General features: G+C 41.7%; 2 protein-coding genes across 2 annotated transcripts in view; both read right to left on the reverse strand.

The window, feature by feature from the left end:
• Positions 1–1690: 1690 nt before the first annotated feature.
• Positions 1691–10698, reverse strand: LOC118400584 (probable peptidyl-tRNA hydrolase 2). Its single transcript, XM_035797580.2, has 7 exons — positions 10460–10698; positions 8413–8541; positions 8024–8095; positions 7834–7908; positions 6473–6570; positions 6168–6282; positions 1691–3368 (listed from the first exon to the last, which is right to left on the reverse strand). Exons 2-7 carry the CDS (start codon positions 8533–8535, stop codon positions 3282–3284), a joined length of 570 nt encoding a protein of 189 aa, XP_035653473.1. The 5' UTR covers positions 8536–8541; positions 10460–10698; the 3' UTR covers positions 1691–3281.
• Positions 10699–11168: 470 nt separating this feature from the next.
• LOC118399713 (plexin-B1-like) overlaps positions 11169–14443 on the reverse strand; it is a 224498-nt gene continuing 221223 nt past the window's right edge. Inside the window, 2 exon segments of the mRNA XM_052473962.1 lie at positions 11169–14056; positions 14239–14313. Of these exon segments, the coding sequence (XP_052329922.1) occupies positions 13952–14056; positions 14239–14313 (180 nt within the window). The 3' untranslated portion in view covers positions 11169–13951.

A 14443-nucleotide genomic window follows, 5' to 3' on the forward strand; every position in this document is an offset into this window, starting at 1 on the left:
ACCTTAGCTCCACGGGGTCTCTAGTGCCCCATACCAGGGAATACGACAGAGGTCAGCCCCACCTAAAGTGTCATGAATGGAATATGAGGTGTCGTTCTTGTAGGATCTGGCAAGGGATTGGACAGGGAAATTGACCAGGGTTGTTCGTATTACCCCTGGTCCCTCATACTGCGCAGTCCGAATTCAAAACTGCACTCTTGAGCGGGGATAGCCAAGGACACACTTCACGAAAGTTCCATCTATTCGAATGGCTCGTCATTATCAATAAGGGAATTTTGGCGAGAAGAATAGATTTTTCATGTATAGTATTTTATTATAATCAACCAACATTCGATAGCGGTTTCAGAATAAATATACTTTTCTTTCGATTATAGAGATTTTAGGCTACATTTTGCTGTTCGCGTTTGAACTCGTTTACGAGTATATGCAAAGCATTGAAGATTCCGCTTCCATTATCCTTCATCGGTTAAATAAATAACTGCGTTTGAGGAATAGTGAATAGAATTAAGATTGCATGCGATTGGCGTCTTTATTTCTTATCATGGACCTGAGAGAAGCATTTGGAATAGAAAAAGTTATAAATGCTAACGTTATGTTGCAATGGTCTAAAATGCGGAGATATGCAAGATAGAAAGAAAAAAAAGACTGCAAGATAGAACGTTCATGTTTCTAAAATGTCTACCTTCATTTTACTCAGAAATTCTACTCTATACCATGCAGTTTGACAGTAGGTAACAAACGTAACCACAAGCACACAAATGACATTTTAGTGAATAGAACTGATCCATTTGACATACGTAGTATATTTCTGCGCGATGAAAATTAAGATTGAACTGAATAAATCAACGATTCATTCGGTTTTGTCTACATAGATCTGTGAGTTCCCAGCTCTTTTATAGTTGCCTCTGGCCTCTTCTGGAATACTGCTCAATCGCATGGAACGTTCCAACATACATTAATTTGAAAATCTATATTTTAATTTTAGAAGGGCCTTGTTATTCATCGGTCAGGCTGACGTACTTTTCACAGGCTGTATTTATGTATTTGGGTTCCCCTGCTCTGCTGATATCGATCATGATACCTTATGTCGGAAACTCCCAAAATGTCAGATTTGCTGAAGAGTCGGATCCAGAGTTTCCACTTGTGATGTACCGGAATAAATCAATTGGAAGCTCAACGTAAATATTTTACATGAATTTTAAAATGGAGGGCTCGAGTTTCCGACAAGACAGGAACGCGACATTACTTGTCAAGGGTAGCTCGCTTGCTACTAGGGAAAATGCACATGAATGCCCTTGTAATTACAACTAGGAAACTCTGCTTTAACCTCATGGACAACGATCTTTCCCACATGCTGGCCGCGATTTCGGATTTCTTATTGTGTTCGCTCGGAACACGTGAACGATCCAAGACATTCCTCCGATCAATCCGACATGTGAACGCGGCAGCCATTAGAGAGATGCTGTAGCGCACGTCAACCTTAACAAGTGTATTTATATAGTCTGAAAAAGCTAATCCGAATAATTACACAACTTATAAAATCATTTCACTCTAGTTTCCACGTTATTTCCACCCTATATAAACTGATAGGTTGATTGCTATAGAATGTCATTGGGAAGTTGGATTCCTGTACAGAGAAGATAACCATTGTTTCGTGGCGAGAGTTCAGAGCTGAAATGTGGCAGGGAAGAACTTGCAACATCAGTAGTTTTAATCATATTAATAAACAAATCATTGCGGTTGGGGTAGAAATGTCATTTACAAAAAAATGAAAGTATAATAGATTCAAATTAAAAAAATTACTTCACTTGGTCAGAAGTAATTTTTTAATGGGCTCCTTGGTGAAGGTGCTAACACAAAATAAAAAATGGATGCAGCCATGGTGTTTTGCATGGTCTCTTTAACGCAGAGGAGAAAAAAAAAATGTTTTCAGCATAACTGTTACATGCATGTCATGTCAGTTCCATTTAAATAATAAGACCATTCCATATTTAGTAAGACTTCAGAGCCATTTTCGGTCCCAAATGGCATCACATGCTCACAAACTACAATTCATTTTTGCTTAAGTAATGAACAATGAGTTGTTTTAACAGAAACATATCAGAGGCATCTGGTTGTCCAATGCTTAAATCTGTAAGGGCAAGAATGTATACTGCTACTCCAGCTTAGATATTTATACTGATTAGGTAGAAGTCATAGCTAGACATCTTTTAGACTACATCGTAGAGAAAGATAACACATTTACCCTCAAAGCAGTTTTAAAAATTACACAACATTTCACTTGTGTAAACCATTAATAAATCAGCTTGAGTACCTGTGCAAGCATCAAGCACAGCAGCTTATTTTAACCCATACAATGAGTTCCTCACACTTATTTTTACGCCAAACCCCCAAGTCCAGGAATTCTAACTCAGAGCAAGCAGAGTCGACCTTATCCTTTTTTTGCAAGAACAGAAAATGGAGGAAAAAAACTCCAAAACAAATATAAAAAAAACTCCAACAGTGATTGTGCGAAATGTTGATGGCATGCCACCGATTATATATGGCCTGGACGGATGCACATAAAAGCAATGGACGGCCATTTGACGTCAGTATGTAGTGTTACCATTTCTAAGGGGCAGGGTCTTTGGGGGAGAATGTCGCATACATACGTGTATACATATACACATTAATTTACACACCGACGCAATGGTAAAGGTGTCAGTAAAGCTCTCCTTACTGATAAGCAGTAACTTTCACAGGAAGATCCTACATCTAAAAATAATTATTACATTAATATATTTTGCTGCTTGAATTACAATAACAGTATTTAACAAACACCAAAACACTAGGTTCTATCCTTGATTTTTTTTCTTCTTTCAATACACCAAAACATATTTTAAAAATTGGGCAGAATTATGGGATGCCATGAACTTCCAGCTTCATAAAAATTGGATACCATTCTCTCATACAGTAATGGCCATCCCTCTTAAATAGCTTAACTGTTCAAACTGGCTTCAACATTGTCGGTGTGAGTAACCAGTCCCTTCCTCTCGACATGAGCAACTCTATACACATCTCTTCTCCAGTCAGTGGCTCGGACAGGGAACAGAAAAAAAAACGGCTGAATGTTCATCTTGGTGGTTGGGTCATGTCTGGTTGTTTTACTCTTTTTTTCATTTTTTTTGTTACTTTGTTGCGCTTGCATGCTGAGACCCTTCTGCTGTTAGGGGGATGCTGCCCTCTGCTGGTTGCCTCTGTGGCATTGCACAGCCCTGCACCTCCACAGCTGGTTTAGTCCCTCAGAGCAGCTTCAGACTTCCAGTGACATTGTTCACCATCTCCTCCTCCCCAACGATGGCCAGGACAGTGCGTGAGCCGGCTTCCACCTGCCAAAAATCCAGAGGTCATAGAATTTAGATTTAGCATCCTTGTGCGTAGGGTGGGGGTAGGAATAGGTTGCACTCACAAAAAAAAGGTGGGTGGGAAACCAGGGAAGACTAGGCATGACATTTATTGAAATAACTCAGTAATTTGCTATTAAAATTAGAAGTTTACACAAAATCCAGAAACTCCCAAGTGATTGCTTATATTGAAACTAGTTAAGTGGAGTTTCCCCTTGTAGTGCTGTAATTAAAACTAGGGAAGCACAACATATCGGTATCAGCCGATATTAGCTAAAAATGTAAATATCGGTAGATGTCTAGTTTAACGCTCCGATGAGCAAAACCATAACAACGCTGACGTGCATACATATATAATGTAGGTACATGACGCAATGAAATGTTGCGCTATACATGCAACACACCATTCTTAAACGAGCCCACAATGTCTGCTGTGTGGATCGAGCAGTCACTTGAAACAGTAAAAAAAAAAATGTCTCTGCAATACAACTTAAAGGCCAAACCCATTAAAGCCAACATAATGGCATTCATTGCCCTTGACAATCAACCGTTCTCTGTCGTGTGTGATGTCTTTCGCCGACTGGTTAAGCAACGGTACACAACCAAGTGCGCTATTTTTCAGATGTTGCCCTACCGGAGTTACACAGTAATAGCGTCACTGCTATTAGCTTCACGACATGCATACTATGGAACGCCGTGTGGGTCTTTGCTTGTCAAAAAATATACAGTAGCACTGTCAAAGCTGTACAAAAAAGTCTGTAAACAAGCAAACAACAGCGTTGGTAATGAAGCATAATTTGTTCGACCGCAACTTCGACCGTACCTAGCTAGTACCAATACAACCAGCCTGAGAACAACAGTAGAACCTGCCGTCATTTACATTATTCTTAAAACTGATTTAGGAATCCTTGTGAGTAAGTATTTGCTAGGTTGCCACTTGTTGCCAATTGAAATTGAACTTAATGAAAAGCAATAGCTAGCCAGCTACTTTACCCTGTTGCCCAAAACTATAAGCAGCCAGCTAGCTTCATCTGGCTAGCGAGGCTTGACCACACCGGGTTTTGTGTTGTGAAGCTAGCCACAATAAGGATTAGCCACAATAGTGGATTTTGCCATTGTCATTGACAATAATGCTAATAGTAGAATTATGCCATACTTGTATTTTGAAGGCTAACCGCAAAGTCCACTATTGTGGCTTATCCTCATTGTGGATAGCTTCACATAGATGGTTCGACCACCACTAATCAAATAAGAACGGTCTTATAAAATAGGGTTATTTTAGATGACACCTAGCTATATAGTGAGCTAGCTATTTATTAGCTTCAGGACATACATACTATGGATAGTTAGCTAGCTATCTATATAGCTACTGAAACAGATTATCGTTTTGCTGTTTTTGGAGAAGAACATTGTTTGCATCCATGAGCTAGCTTTTTTCTTAAATGACCAAAAATGTCATATCGGTGCATCACTACTTGAAACAGCTGCATAAACAGGTCACATGACTCCTGACGTTGCTGGATGCAGACCTTGCTCTGCTTGGTTGCCAGGGTTTTCATGATTCAGAAATCCGTGAAGTGTGGACAAATTAGTTTTATTGAAAGCTTACGGGCCGGACCGAATAGAGCCATTTCTCAAAAGTACTAACGGTTGAGTCAGGAAATGTGTACTTTACCAACTAAAACATTAGTGATTACTTGAAATAATTATAATGTAGCCGACTGCCACAGCAGCAGAGATGGGTAAAAGCACGTGTGCTCTCTGGGGTAATAGGAGCAGTTTGCTTTTGCGAACACAGGATTTTGCAGCCCTAAATCCATCTTCCCCCCCAAAAAACTAATTGGAGACGCACCCCTGTTCCAGCTGGGCCAAATGGACAGTTATCTAACGAGTTAGTAGCCTAGATAAGTGATCATTCAATAAAGTACATTTAATCATAAACATTCTGAACATAAATCTCTGTTGTAATGTCGGTCATTCTTTTCTCAACCTCATTGTACAATTTGCAATTTATGTACCCGTCTGATCCTGCCTTACAAAACAATACATTCTGGTTATAAAAAGACAAGCATTCTTGTAGTCTTCAACTATCAAAGGATAACTTCTGTGGTAGTGTAAAACCACCTTAACTAATCATTATGTATCAACACATTATCAGAGGCACTGCAACCTGTTTGAAAAAGTCAATGTTTGCCAAGGTTGGCATATGTCAACAAATGCAAGCTACGTGCGGACATCTATCAACCGGCAGTTGACCTATTCAGTGTTTATGTACAGCTTATAAAATATGTAATGGGGTGCCCTTCATAGAGTATTGACAATTTTTAATTGGCTGTTGCAATCTTTGTCAACAAGTTGTTTCCTTTTTTTGTGAATCTTTGTGAACGCATCCGCCCCTCTCAAGTGTCATTTAGCAGTTTCAATTTGCAATGGTTTTGTATCAAAGTGTGAACCGCTTACCTACCTAAATCCCAGTCGTCATTAAGGCATGTTAAACTAGGCGAACACGGCCCGCCCTGCCAAATCGTTCTCTTCAAATAATGCCTTCTGAACAACAGGCAACCACAGCATTGTCAACAGTGTAGTCTATGGCATTGGCAGCCCTACTGATAGTCAAACGCAATACTAATAATGGCTGTGCGTGTCTCTGTAAGCAGGTTCTACAGAGTTATGTGGAACCGGAATGGTGGTGTGTGCACCTGTGCTGCTGTGGAACCATCATTGTGGCACATGTGCCTGTAAGCAGGTGCAGCAGTGTAGCCGCGATGGAGGCGCATGTCTCACCTGGGTGCGTCCGGCATCCTGGACCAGGTATGTGGGCAGGCTAAGGCTCATGGCCAGGGCCTGCAGCTCCAAAAGGTGGGCCATGTTGGTCCCCTGCACCACCACCTTCTTCGCCCTGCACACCACACAAACACACATGTAGATATCCTTCTGTGCATACTGTAAAACAGCCAGATGGTGGCATTGCCATTACCAGACATCATTATGGTGTTTTAAAAGCGTCTGGCTGTCTTAATCTGATCCAATTTGATCAGCAATATGACGTCTCAAATAATGCCCTAATGAGGAAGTGGTCCGGTCCTTACCCGCCATGGTCCCACTTCCAGGCCATCTCCCTCCAGCTGTTCTTCTCCTGCAGGGCCTGGTAGAGCCCCACAGCTGCGTGGCCCACCTGCGCAGCCAGCTATACAACAAACACGTTCAGTTAGAAGAAATTAAACAAAACCTTTTTTTTAGCAATATGGGCAAACTGGGATTTTTTTTGTGCATCTGGTTCACAAACTACACCAAAACAAGCGTACTAGCTCGACAAAACGCCACATTCCAACCCATTTTCTTAAAGCTCAGACACACCGGGGCCTCCCGAGTGGCGCAGCGGTCTGAGGCGCTGCTAGAGGCGTCACCACAGACCCGGCTTTGATCCCAGGCTGTGATTGGGAGTCCCATAGGTCGGTGCAAAATTGACCTAGCGTCGTTCGGCTTAGGGGAGGGTTTGGCCGGGCTTTACTTGGCTCATCGCACTCTAGCAACTCCTTGTGGCGGGCCGGGCGCCTGCAGGCAGACCTCGGTCGTCAGTTGAACAGTGTTTCCTCCTACACATTGGTGCGGCTGGCTTCCAGGTTAAGTGGGCAGGTGTTAAGTGCAATTTATCGGGTATGTTTCGGAAGACGCATGACTCGACCTTTGCCTACCGATCCCGTTGAGGAGTTGCAAAGACCTTAAAGTCGTCAGCGACTTAACTACCCAGAAATTTTAACTAGCAAGAAGACAACAAAAAACATTTAATTCACTCCATAATCCCATACCACCAGTGTCATCCCATAGCCAAATGTTTAGATTGCTAGCACAACATAGCTAGTGACACTGCACAAACAGGCAGCTGTTTAATAATAATAATAATATATGCCATTTAGCAGACGCTTTTATCCAAAGCGACTTACAGTCATGTGTGCATACATTCTACGTATGGGTGGTCCCGGGGATTGAACCCACTACCCTGGCGTTACAAGCGCCATGCTCTACCAACTGACTAGCTAATCAATTGTTATTTTATGATGTCAATACTAGCTTCAGTGGTTAACTAGCTTGGATGAAGTATTTAGTGTTGTGTGCAATGCATCTGTGCACTTAACTAGCTACCATTCCCATAGACTACATTGCATATGAAGTATGATTGGCTCATCCACAGATTTAAGGCAAAAATGCCCTCTTTTTCCTTTTTGTTGTCACTCTTGGTGGCTACCCCACGTCGGGGATTGTGCTCTCGGATTGGCTCAAAGTCAAGTTGTTGGCCACTGACGAGCATTGCGAAGTAGAAGCGCTAAGTTCGTCGCTACTAGGTCGGCATGCAGCAGGTACCGCTTTTGTTCTAGCAAGAGAAGGAACGGCCTCCCACTGTGATAAGTAGCTATCTGCAGTCAGACGGTGTTTCATGCTTTACACTGACCTTTCCCACACCCATGGCCAGGTCCATGTTCACCACAAACACCATCTTGAACATGAGGTCGTCGTCTCCTTCCTCCTGAGGGGACGAGAGAAAGCGAGAACGAGAGACATTCAGGGTGGGCTCAGACACGATACAGGAGAGGTAATGTACCAACTTGTACCTGTGCAAACTAAGGCTAGCTTATGGGCACCTCATTCTCCAGCTTGTTAAAGTAGTACATGGCAGCCTCCTCAGCAGACACGTTTCGGGTGTGCAAGAGTGCCTGTGGAGGGGTAGACATGGAAAATATCCACAAATAACGACTTTGAATAGATCTGTATTAGGTGGATTAGCAAAGTCAATCATAAGTACAGTACTCCAGTAGTACTCTAGTACTCCAGTAGTACTCTAGTACTCCAGTAGTACTCTAGTACTCCAGTAGTACTCTAGTACTACAGTACTAGTCATTATGAATGAATTAGTAAGTAGAGAGGGATATTTCATTAGCGAACAGAGATGATCAAAGAGGAAATTTGCACAATATAGTGTAGATCATCTCTCAGGATATGTAAGAGAACCTGTATGCAGTAATTAACCCACTTGCTTGGCAGCCTCCTCAGGGATGTCCAGCTCTCGCAGCTGCTGCAGGTACACAGGGTTGACCTCCTGAGAGCCAGAACCTGGGCCAGTCTGCTGCTGCTGCTGCTGCTCGGAGGGCTCCATAGTTAGCTGGAGCAGGACCACGTTGGATTAAAGTCAGTTTAATACGTTGCGGCATTAAAATAAATATGTACAGTACACCGTAGCATATTTCTTCAACAGTTATGTTGTGTAGAAACAAGTAGCTGGGTCTTTCAGTGCACCATGAATTATGGTAGAATAGCTACTATTATGAGAACACGCTAGCAATCTAAATACACTCAACACAAATATAAAACGCAGCATGTGAAGTGTTAGTCCTATGTTTCATAAGCTGAAATAAAAGATCCCAGAAATGTTCCATGCGCACAAAAAACTTCTAAATGTTTGTGCACAAATGTGTTTACAGGCATGCTGACTGCAGGAATGTCCACCAGCGCTGTTGCCAGAGAATGTTATGTTAATTTCTCTACCATAAGCCGCCTCAAACGTTATTTTAGAGAATTTGGCAGTACGTCCAACCGTCCTCACAACCGCAGACCACGTGTAACCACGCCAGCCCAGGACCTCCAAATCCGGCTTCTTTACCTGCAGGATCATCTGAAACCAGCCACCCAGTCAGCTGAGGAGACTGTGGGTTTGCACAACCAAATAATTTCTGCACAAACTGTCAGAAACAGTCTCAGGGAAGCTCATCTGCGTGCTTATCATCCTCACCAGGGTCTTGAACTGACTTCAGTGGACAAATGCTCACCTTCGATGGCCACGAGCCCTTCATGGGTGAAACCCAGTTTCAACTGTACCGGGCAGATAGCAGAAAGTGTGTATGGAGTTGTGTGGGAGAGCAGTTTGCTGATGTCAATGTTGTGAACAGAGTGCCTCATGGTGCCGGTGGGGTTACGATATAGGATTGCATTGTATCGATGGCAATTTGAATGCACAGAGATACCGTGGCGGCCATTCATCTTCCACCATGATAAATGCACAGCCCCATGTGGCATGGCCTGCATACTCTCCAGACATGTCCTCCATTGAGCATGTTTGGGATGCACTGGATCAACGTGTATGACAGAGTGTTCCAGTTCCCGCCAATATCCAGCAACTTCACACAGCCATTGAAGAGCAGTGGGACAACATTCCACAGGCCACAATCAACAGCCTGATCAACTCCATGCGAAGGAGATGTGTTGCGCTGCTTGAGGCAAATAGTCACACCAGATACCGACAGATAATGATCCACGCCCCTACTTTCTTTGAAAGGTATCTATTCCCAGTTATGTGAAATCCATAGATTAGGGCATAATAAATGTATTTAAATTGACCGATTTCCTTATATGAACTGTAAATCTGTTAAATTGTTGCCTATTGGTTTGTTTTTGTTCAGTAAGGATCTAACTAGTAGACTGGCATTGAGGGCAGCCATTGACAACTACTTAGGCATTGACACACCTCGAAGCTAGTTAGCCAAGTACTCTTACTAGTAGTGAACTGATATTCTAGTTAGCTGCCTAAATCATTATGTTGATATCCCAATTACAGTGATAGCCAGATATCTATATAATTAGGGTATCTGTAGGCCTGTTTGGTGGGTAACGTTAGGCAAGTTACGTTAGGTAGTTGGTCAATTACCGAGACAGAGTAGCTAAATGGCTAAGGTTAGCGTGAGCTAATCTCATATCACAACGGAACAAACTCTCAAAGTGGCAACTCGATTGTGAGATGACAGCTAGTTAGTTACTTATTTAACGATGACCACAAGACGGTAGCTAGCTGGTTATTTAATGCCAAATAGAAAACAAAACGTAGCTAACATAGCCAAGCTAAATTAACTAGCAGGCATTCAAAAATATTATTGAACATCACGTTAGCTAACAGCTGGTTGCATTTGCTATCGTGTAACATATTTTGTTTGCTAGCTATGTATTATTTGATTTCCCTGCAAGCTCTTAACGTGGCTAACTAGGCAATTTAACTAGCTCACTGTAAAGATTGCGCCAGCCACTCCTACCTGCGTTGCGTAGCTAGCTTGTCAGCTACAATCCTTTGAATTAGTGGGATGGGAGTGCTTGCTTGCAAACCAATATCCACTCTCGCCTTTCACTGCGATGAAGCCAGGTTGTTGACTGCAGATGACTTGTTCATTAAAAGATGGGCGTGTTGTGGTTTCACGTCTTTACACCATTTTGGGCAAGGTTCGCTTTTTTTTCGTTGTACGGTACCGGATTGCGTCAGTATTAAAGTCCTCCTCACATCCGGTTCTACAAAAATTATGGATCGTGTGAAACAAGAGCATCAATTATTTCCTCCGTCAGAAATGTCTAAACGTTTCGTAACGAAACATCGTTGAAAGAGTTTCCCCATGCATGTTGCTTTGGAGCATGTTGACCGCCCTCATTGATTTATGTTGCATATGGTGTGTGAAGAAATTAGGTTGATTATTTCTGTTTCATGACTAAGTGAAAGGACACTGCTTTTGTCAGATCATACTTTTTTGTAACAGGAAAATAGCTCAAATGTAAAAAATCAGTTATAGTCATGACGTCTTCCATTCCACATTTCATCGCACTGGTCTGAAAACAATATGGTGAATGTCTACCGATTTGCTCTCATATACTGCTCCAAGTATTTAATGTCATTGTAGACAAAGAAGAAGCAAGTAATAGATTCCCTTCACTTTAAATCTACTCCATATGAGACAGATGTAGACAAAGACCATATGATTTTACAAATACTTTATTACCTCACCATATGTAGGAATTTACACTCTTATTAAACAGCAGGTTAAGTCGCTACAAGTTACATTATTCAATCATTATGTACAACTATATTAACAGACAAAATAAAAATCAACCTTAAAGTGCTCCTTGCAGAGCCTGCTCTACATAGCTAAATGTATACAGCCTAACAACAGTTTACCTTCAAATGACCACCACCTGCTCTCTTCACCATTATTAGGCTTCATACATAATACTAGTCTACATTGAAAGCATATGACAATACAAATTGTCCATTGAAAAATAGTGTGATGTTAACCAATAAGCTACTATGACTCGTTTATGCTGTGCAATCTAGGGACAATGGCGGTGAACAGGAAAATGCATCAAACTGGAGAACCCACACAATAGCATGCAACGCATAAACTACATACACTTTCATCTCTTCAAAATTATTATCAAAATAGGACAAAACTGATCATTTGATTGGGTTTTACAGTTAAATGACCAATCTGCTGACTCATTGTCAGCCTCTTATTGGTGTCTACTCACTAGAAAGCCAACAGTGTACCCACATATAAAGATATAGCCTACCACATGGGTAGTGTTAAATGTCTTCATCCATAAGTCTAACATCAGTTATGTGTCGTTGACATACATGCAACACCTCCAATTCGTGTGATAACGTTCTTGGTACATAGCTTTACCAAAATATTTAATCACAACTTCAAACCATCAAGCTCTGTGGGATAGAATGATTAGTCTAGGTTTCTGTCCCAAATGGCACCCTATTTCCTACATAAGGCTCTAATCAAAAGTAGTGCACTATATATAGGGACTAGGGTGCCATTTGGGATACACATATAGGGACGAGGGTGCCATTTGGGATATGCGTACTGTTAGAAAATGATGCTATAGACTAATAGAGAATGCCGAGATGTGCAAATTATGAATAACACAACCCATGGGTAAATCATAAGAAAACGAGTTTCGGTAAAGTTCAGAAATGGCAATGTAGTTATAATTCTAATACTTAATCAAACGTTGCAAAATGTGACTAGGTCAAAGTATCTTCTGTGAAACCTTATAGACAGTTAAAACAGCAATGTTAGAGAACAAGTTCAACAAACGTAGGAGCTGTCGCCATCTTGTGTTCAATAGAATAACTGCAATACACATATCAATGGCGCAGTTGCCAATTGCCAGATAAATAAGCTACCTCACAACATGAGAACATGATTCAATAGACTTTTCTTGGTAAAAAAAAAAAAGTTATGTTAAAAATGTACAAGGAAAGCTGTATGAATGTACACCATAAAATACTGTGGGACACATGTTTTAAATATATAAAATTCTACAGTTGAGATTTGTTTGTTTAATCTATGATCTAGTGTCCCTCCAGTGACTGTTACCCTTTAAAAACATCAAAACATTCACACGGTCACCTATTTCCAGTACCTTTTGAAAAGACTGCTTCTTTGCTTTCAGTATCATTCTTTCTTTAGTCATGCAGAGCGTGAGCTGTAGCCTCTTTCCAAGAGCTGTTCATTTCAACTCCGACATTAACATCTTCCTCCCATTCAATACCATAAAGAGGAACACAGATTTGTATAGACTCGGGAGCTACCTGAAAAAGCGGAATGGGAATAATGACACATTTAAAAAAAAACATTAAAAAAGAAGAGTCGTCTCAAGAGTGTCATGATTGAGTGAACTGTGTGTGTGTGTGTGTGTGTGTGTGTGTGTGTGTGTGTGTGCGTATGTGGCATTTGTCCACTACTCCGAAAGATACTACGTGTACTTATGATTTGGACGGATATGGAACAAAGCTACTGTTTTGATATAAAGAGAGTCAGAGGGAGAGAGCAATCTGGTTTAACCTAGCAGACAAACCACGAAACACAAGAAAAAGCTTCAGGGTTAAAGAAATAAGAGGATAACTTGAGTTTTCAGGTGAGTAAAAGGAGGTAGAGAGTGCCGATAACTTATAAGACTCAAGCCCCGAGGAAAGGTACTGTATGCAAACTGCATTGGTGACAATGTAATATCTAGATAATGTTTATTAAATGCTAATAAAACTTTTCACTCCACATTTCATGTGGAAAGGGATGTTGAGTCTTGAATGAGGGGGGAAACCAGCATGGTCCCTTCCAACTCTCACTCACACTTGCTCTCCATCTAGCTACAACCAGCATTTTGATAGACATAAGACTTCCTTTCATTCATTCATTCATATGAGACTTCAGATTGTTGACTTCAGCACGTTTCCATTGACACATCATGTCTGGATCTCCCAAGCCCCTTCTAGTTCCACAGAGAGTTCTACAAGAGAGGCAGATGCCACAATGTGGTCCAACTCAAGGCTGAAGGGTGAACGGGTGGGACATACAAACAAAGGCTCTTCTTCTGTTTGTGTGTCTCCCTTTATCTTTCCCTCCTGTCTTGTCCACAGTGGAGAGTATACCACCATCTCTAGAGAGTTACACGTGTTCAGCAGCCCAATACACCACATCCCCTTTTCAACCCCCTTGGTGACTGTTGTGTGTGAACAACAGTCACTCATTGCTCCTTAATGTGGAAAAGGGGTGGGGTGTTTGGGGTCCTTACCCCTAGAACCATACTTCCCCTCTTCTGACAGGAGGGGGATTTTGTGTTAATCTGTCTATTGGTCCGGTCTGTCCATCCTCCTAACCCAACCCCTCTGAGTTTCCCTCCCCCACTCCTGTGGGTCTCTTAATGTGGTCCCCGGCGGTCTGCCGGCGTGGTCTTGGTCAGTGGTTTCACTGTCACAAGTCAGTGACTTTGTTCTCTACGGCTGCAGCGATCTGCTGGAGCCGGTAGCCCAGCTGCATCTTTTGGGCCGTGCTGTCCTCTTCTAGGGCCCCGATGATCTGAGAGAGAGCAAGGAAGGGATGGAGAGGGATGAAGAGAGAGTGAGAGAGTTAGATGGAGGGAGAGATGGAGATGGAGTGAGTGAGAGGGGGTGGAGTGAAAGACAGATGTAAGGTAAACCAAAAGACACAGCACTGATGTGTCATTCCACCCAACCACACAAGAGATAATGAAAACTCACCTGGTCATAGTACTTGTTGATGTACTTGTACAACTCGTGCAGGGCAACAAGGTAATTCAACTCGCCTGAGTAATTCTGGAAAAAAACAAAAACATTTAGACTTAAAGTCATTACAAATAAATAATACACACACACTTAAATATGCTAATAGAGTTTCTATTAAAGCTGGTTCTATTAACAATAGGATATATTTAAAGTGTTCTAG

Source organism: Oncorhynchus keta, chromosome 21 (assembly GCF_023373465.1).
Source record: "Oncorhynchus keta strain PuntledgeMale-10-30-2019 chromosome 21, Oket_V2, whole genome shotgun sequence".
NCBI classification, from domain to species: Eukaryota; Metazoa; Chordata; class Actinopteri; order Salmoniformes; family Salmonidae; genus Oncorhynchus; species Oncorhynchus keta.

Coding starts and splice junctions, on each gene's coding strand:
- LOC118400584 (XM_035797580.2), bottom strand. CDS start 8,535: ATGGAGCCCTCCGAGCAGCAGCAGCAGCAGCAGACTGGCCCAGGTTCT. Junction 6,571..7,833: donor TGGCCATGGGTGTGGGAAAG/GTCAGTGTAAAG, acceptor TTTGTTGTATAG/CTGGCTGCGCAGGTGGGCCA. Junction 3,369..6,167: donor AGGATGCCGGACGCACCCAG/GTGAGACATGCG, acceptor GATTTTTGGCAG/GTGGAAGCCGGCTCACGCAC.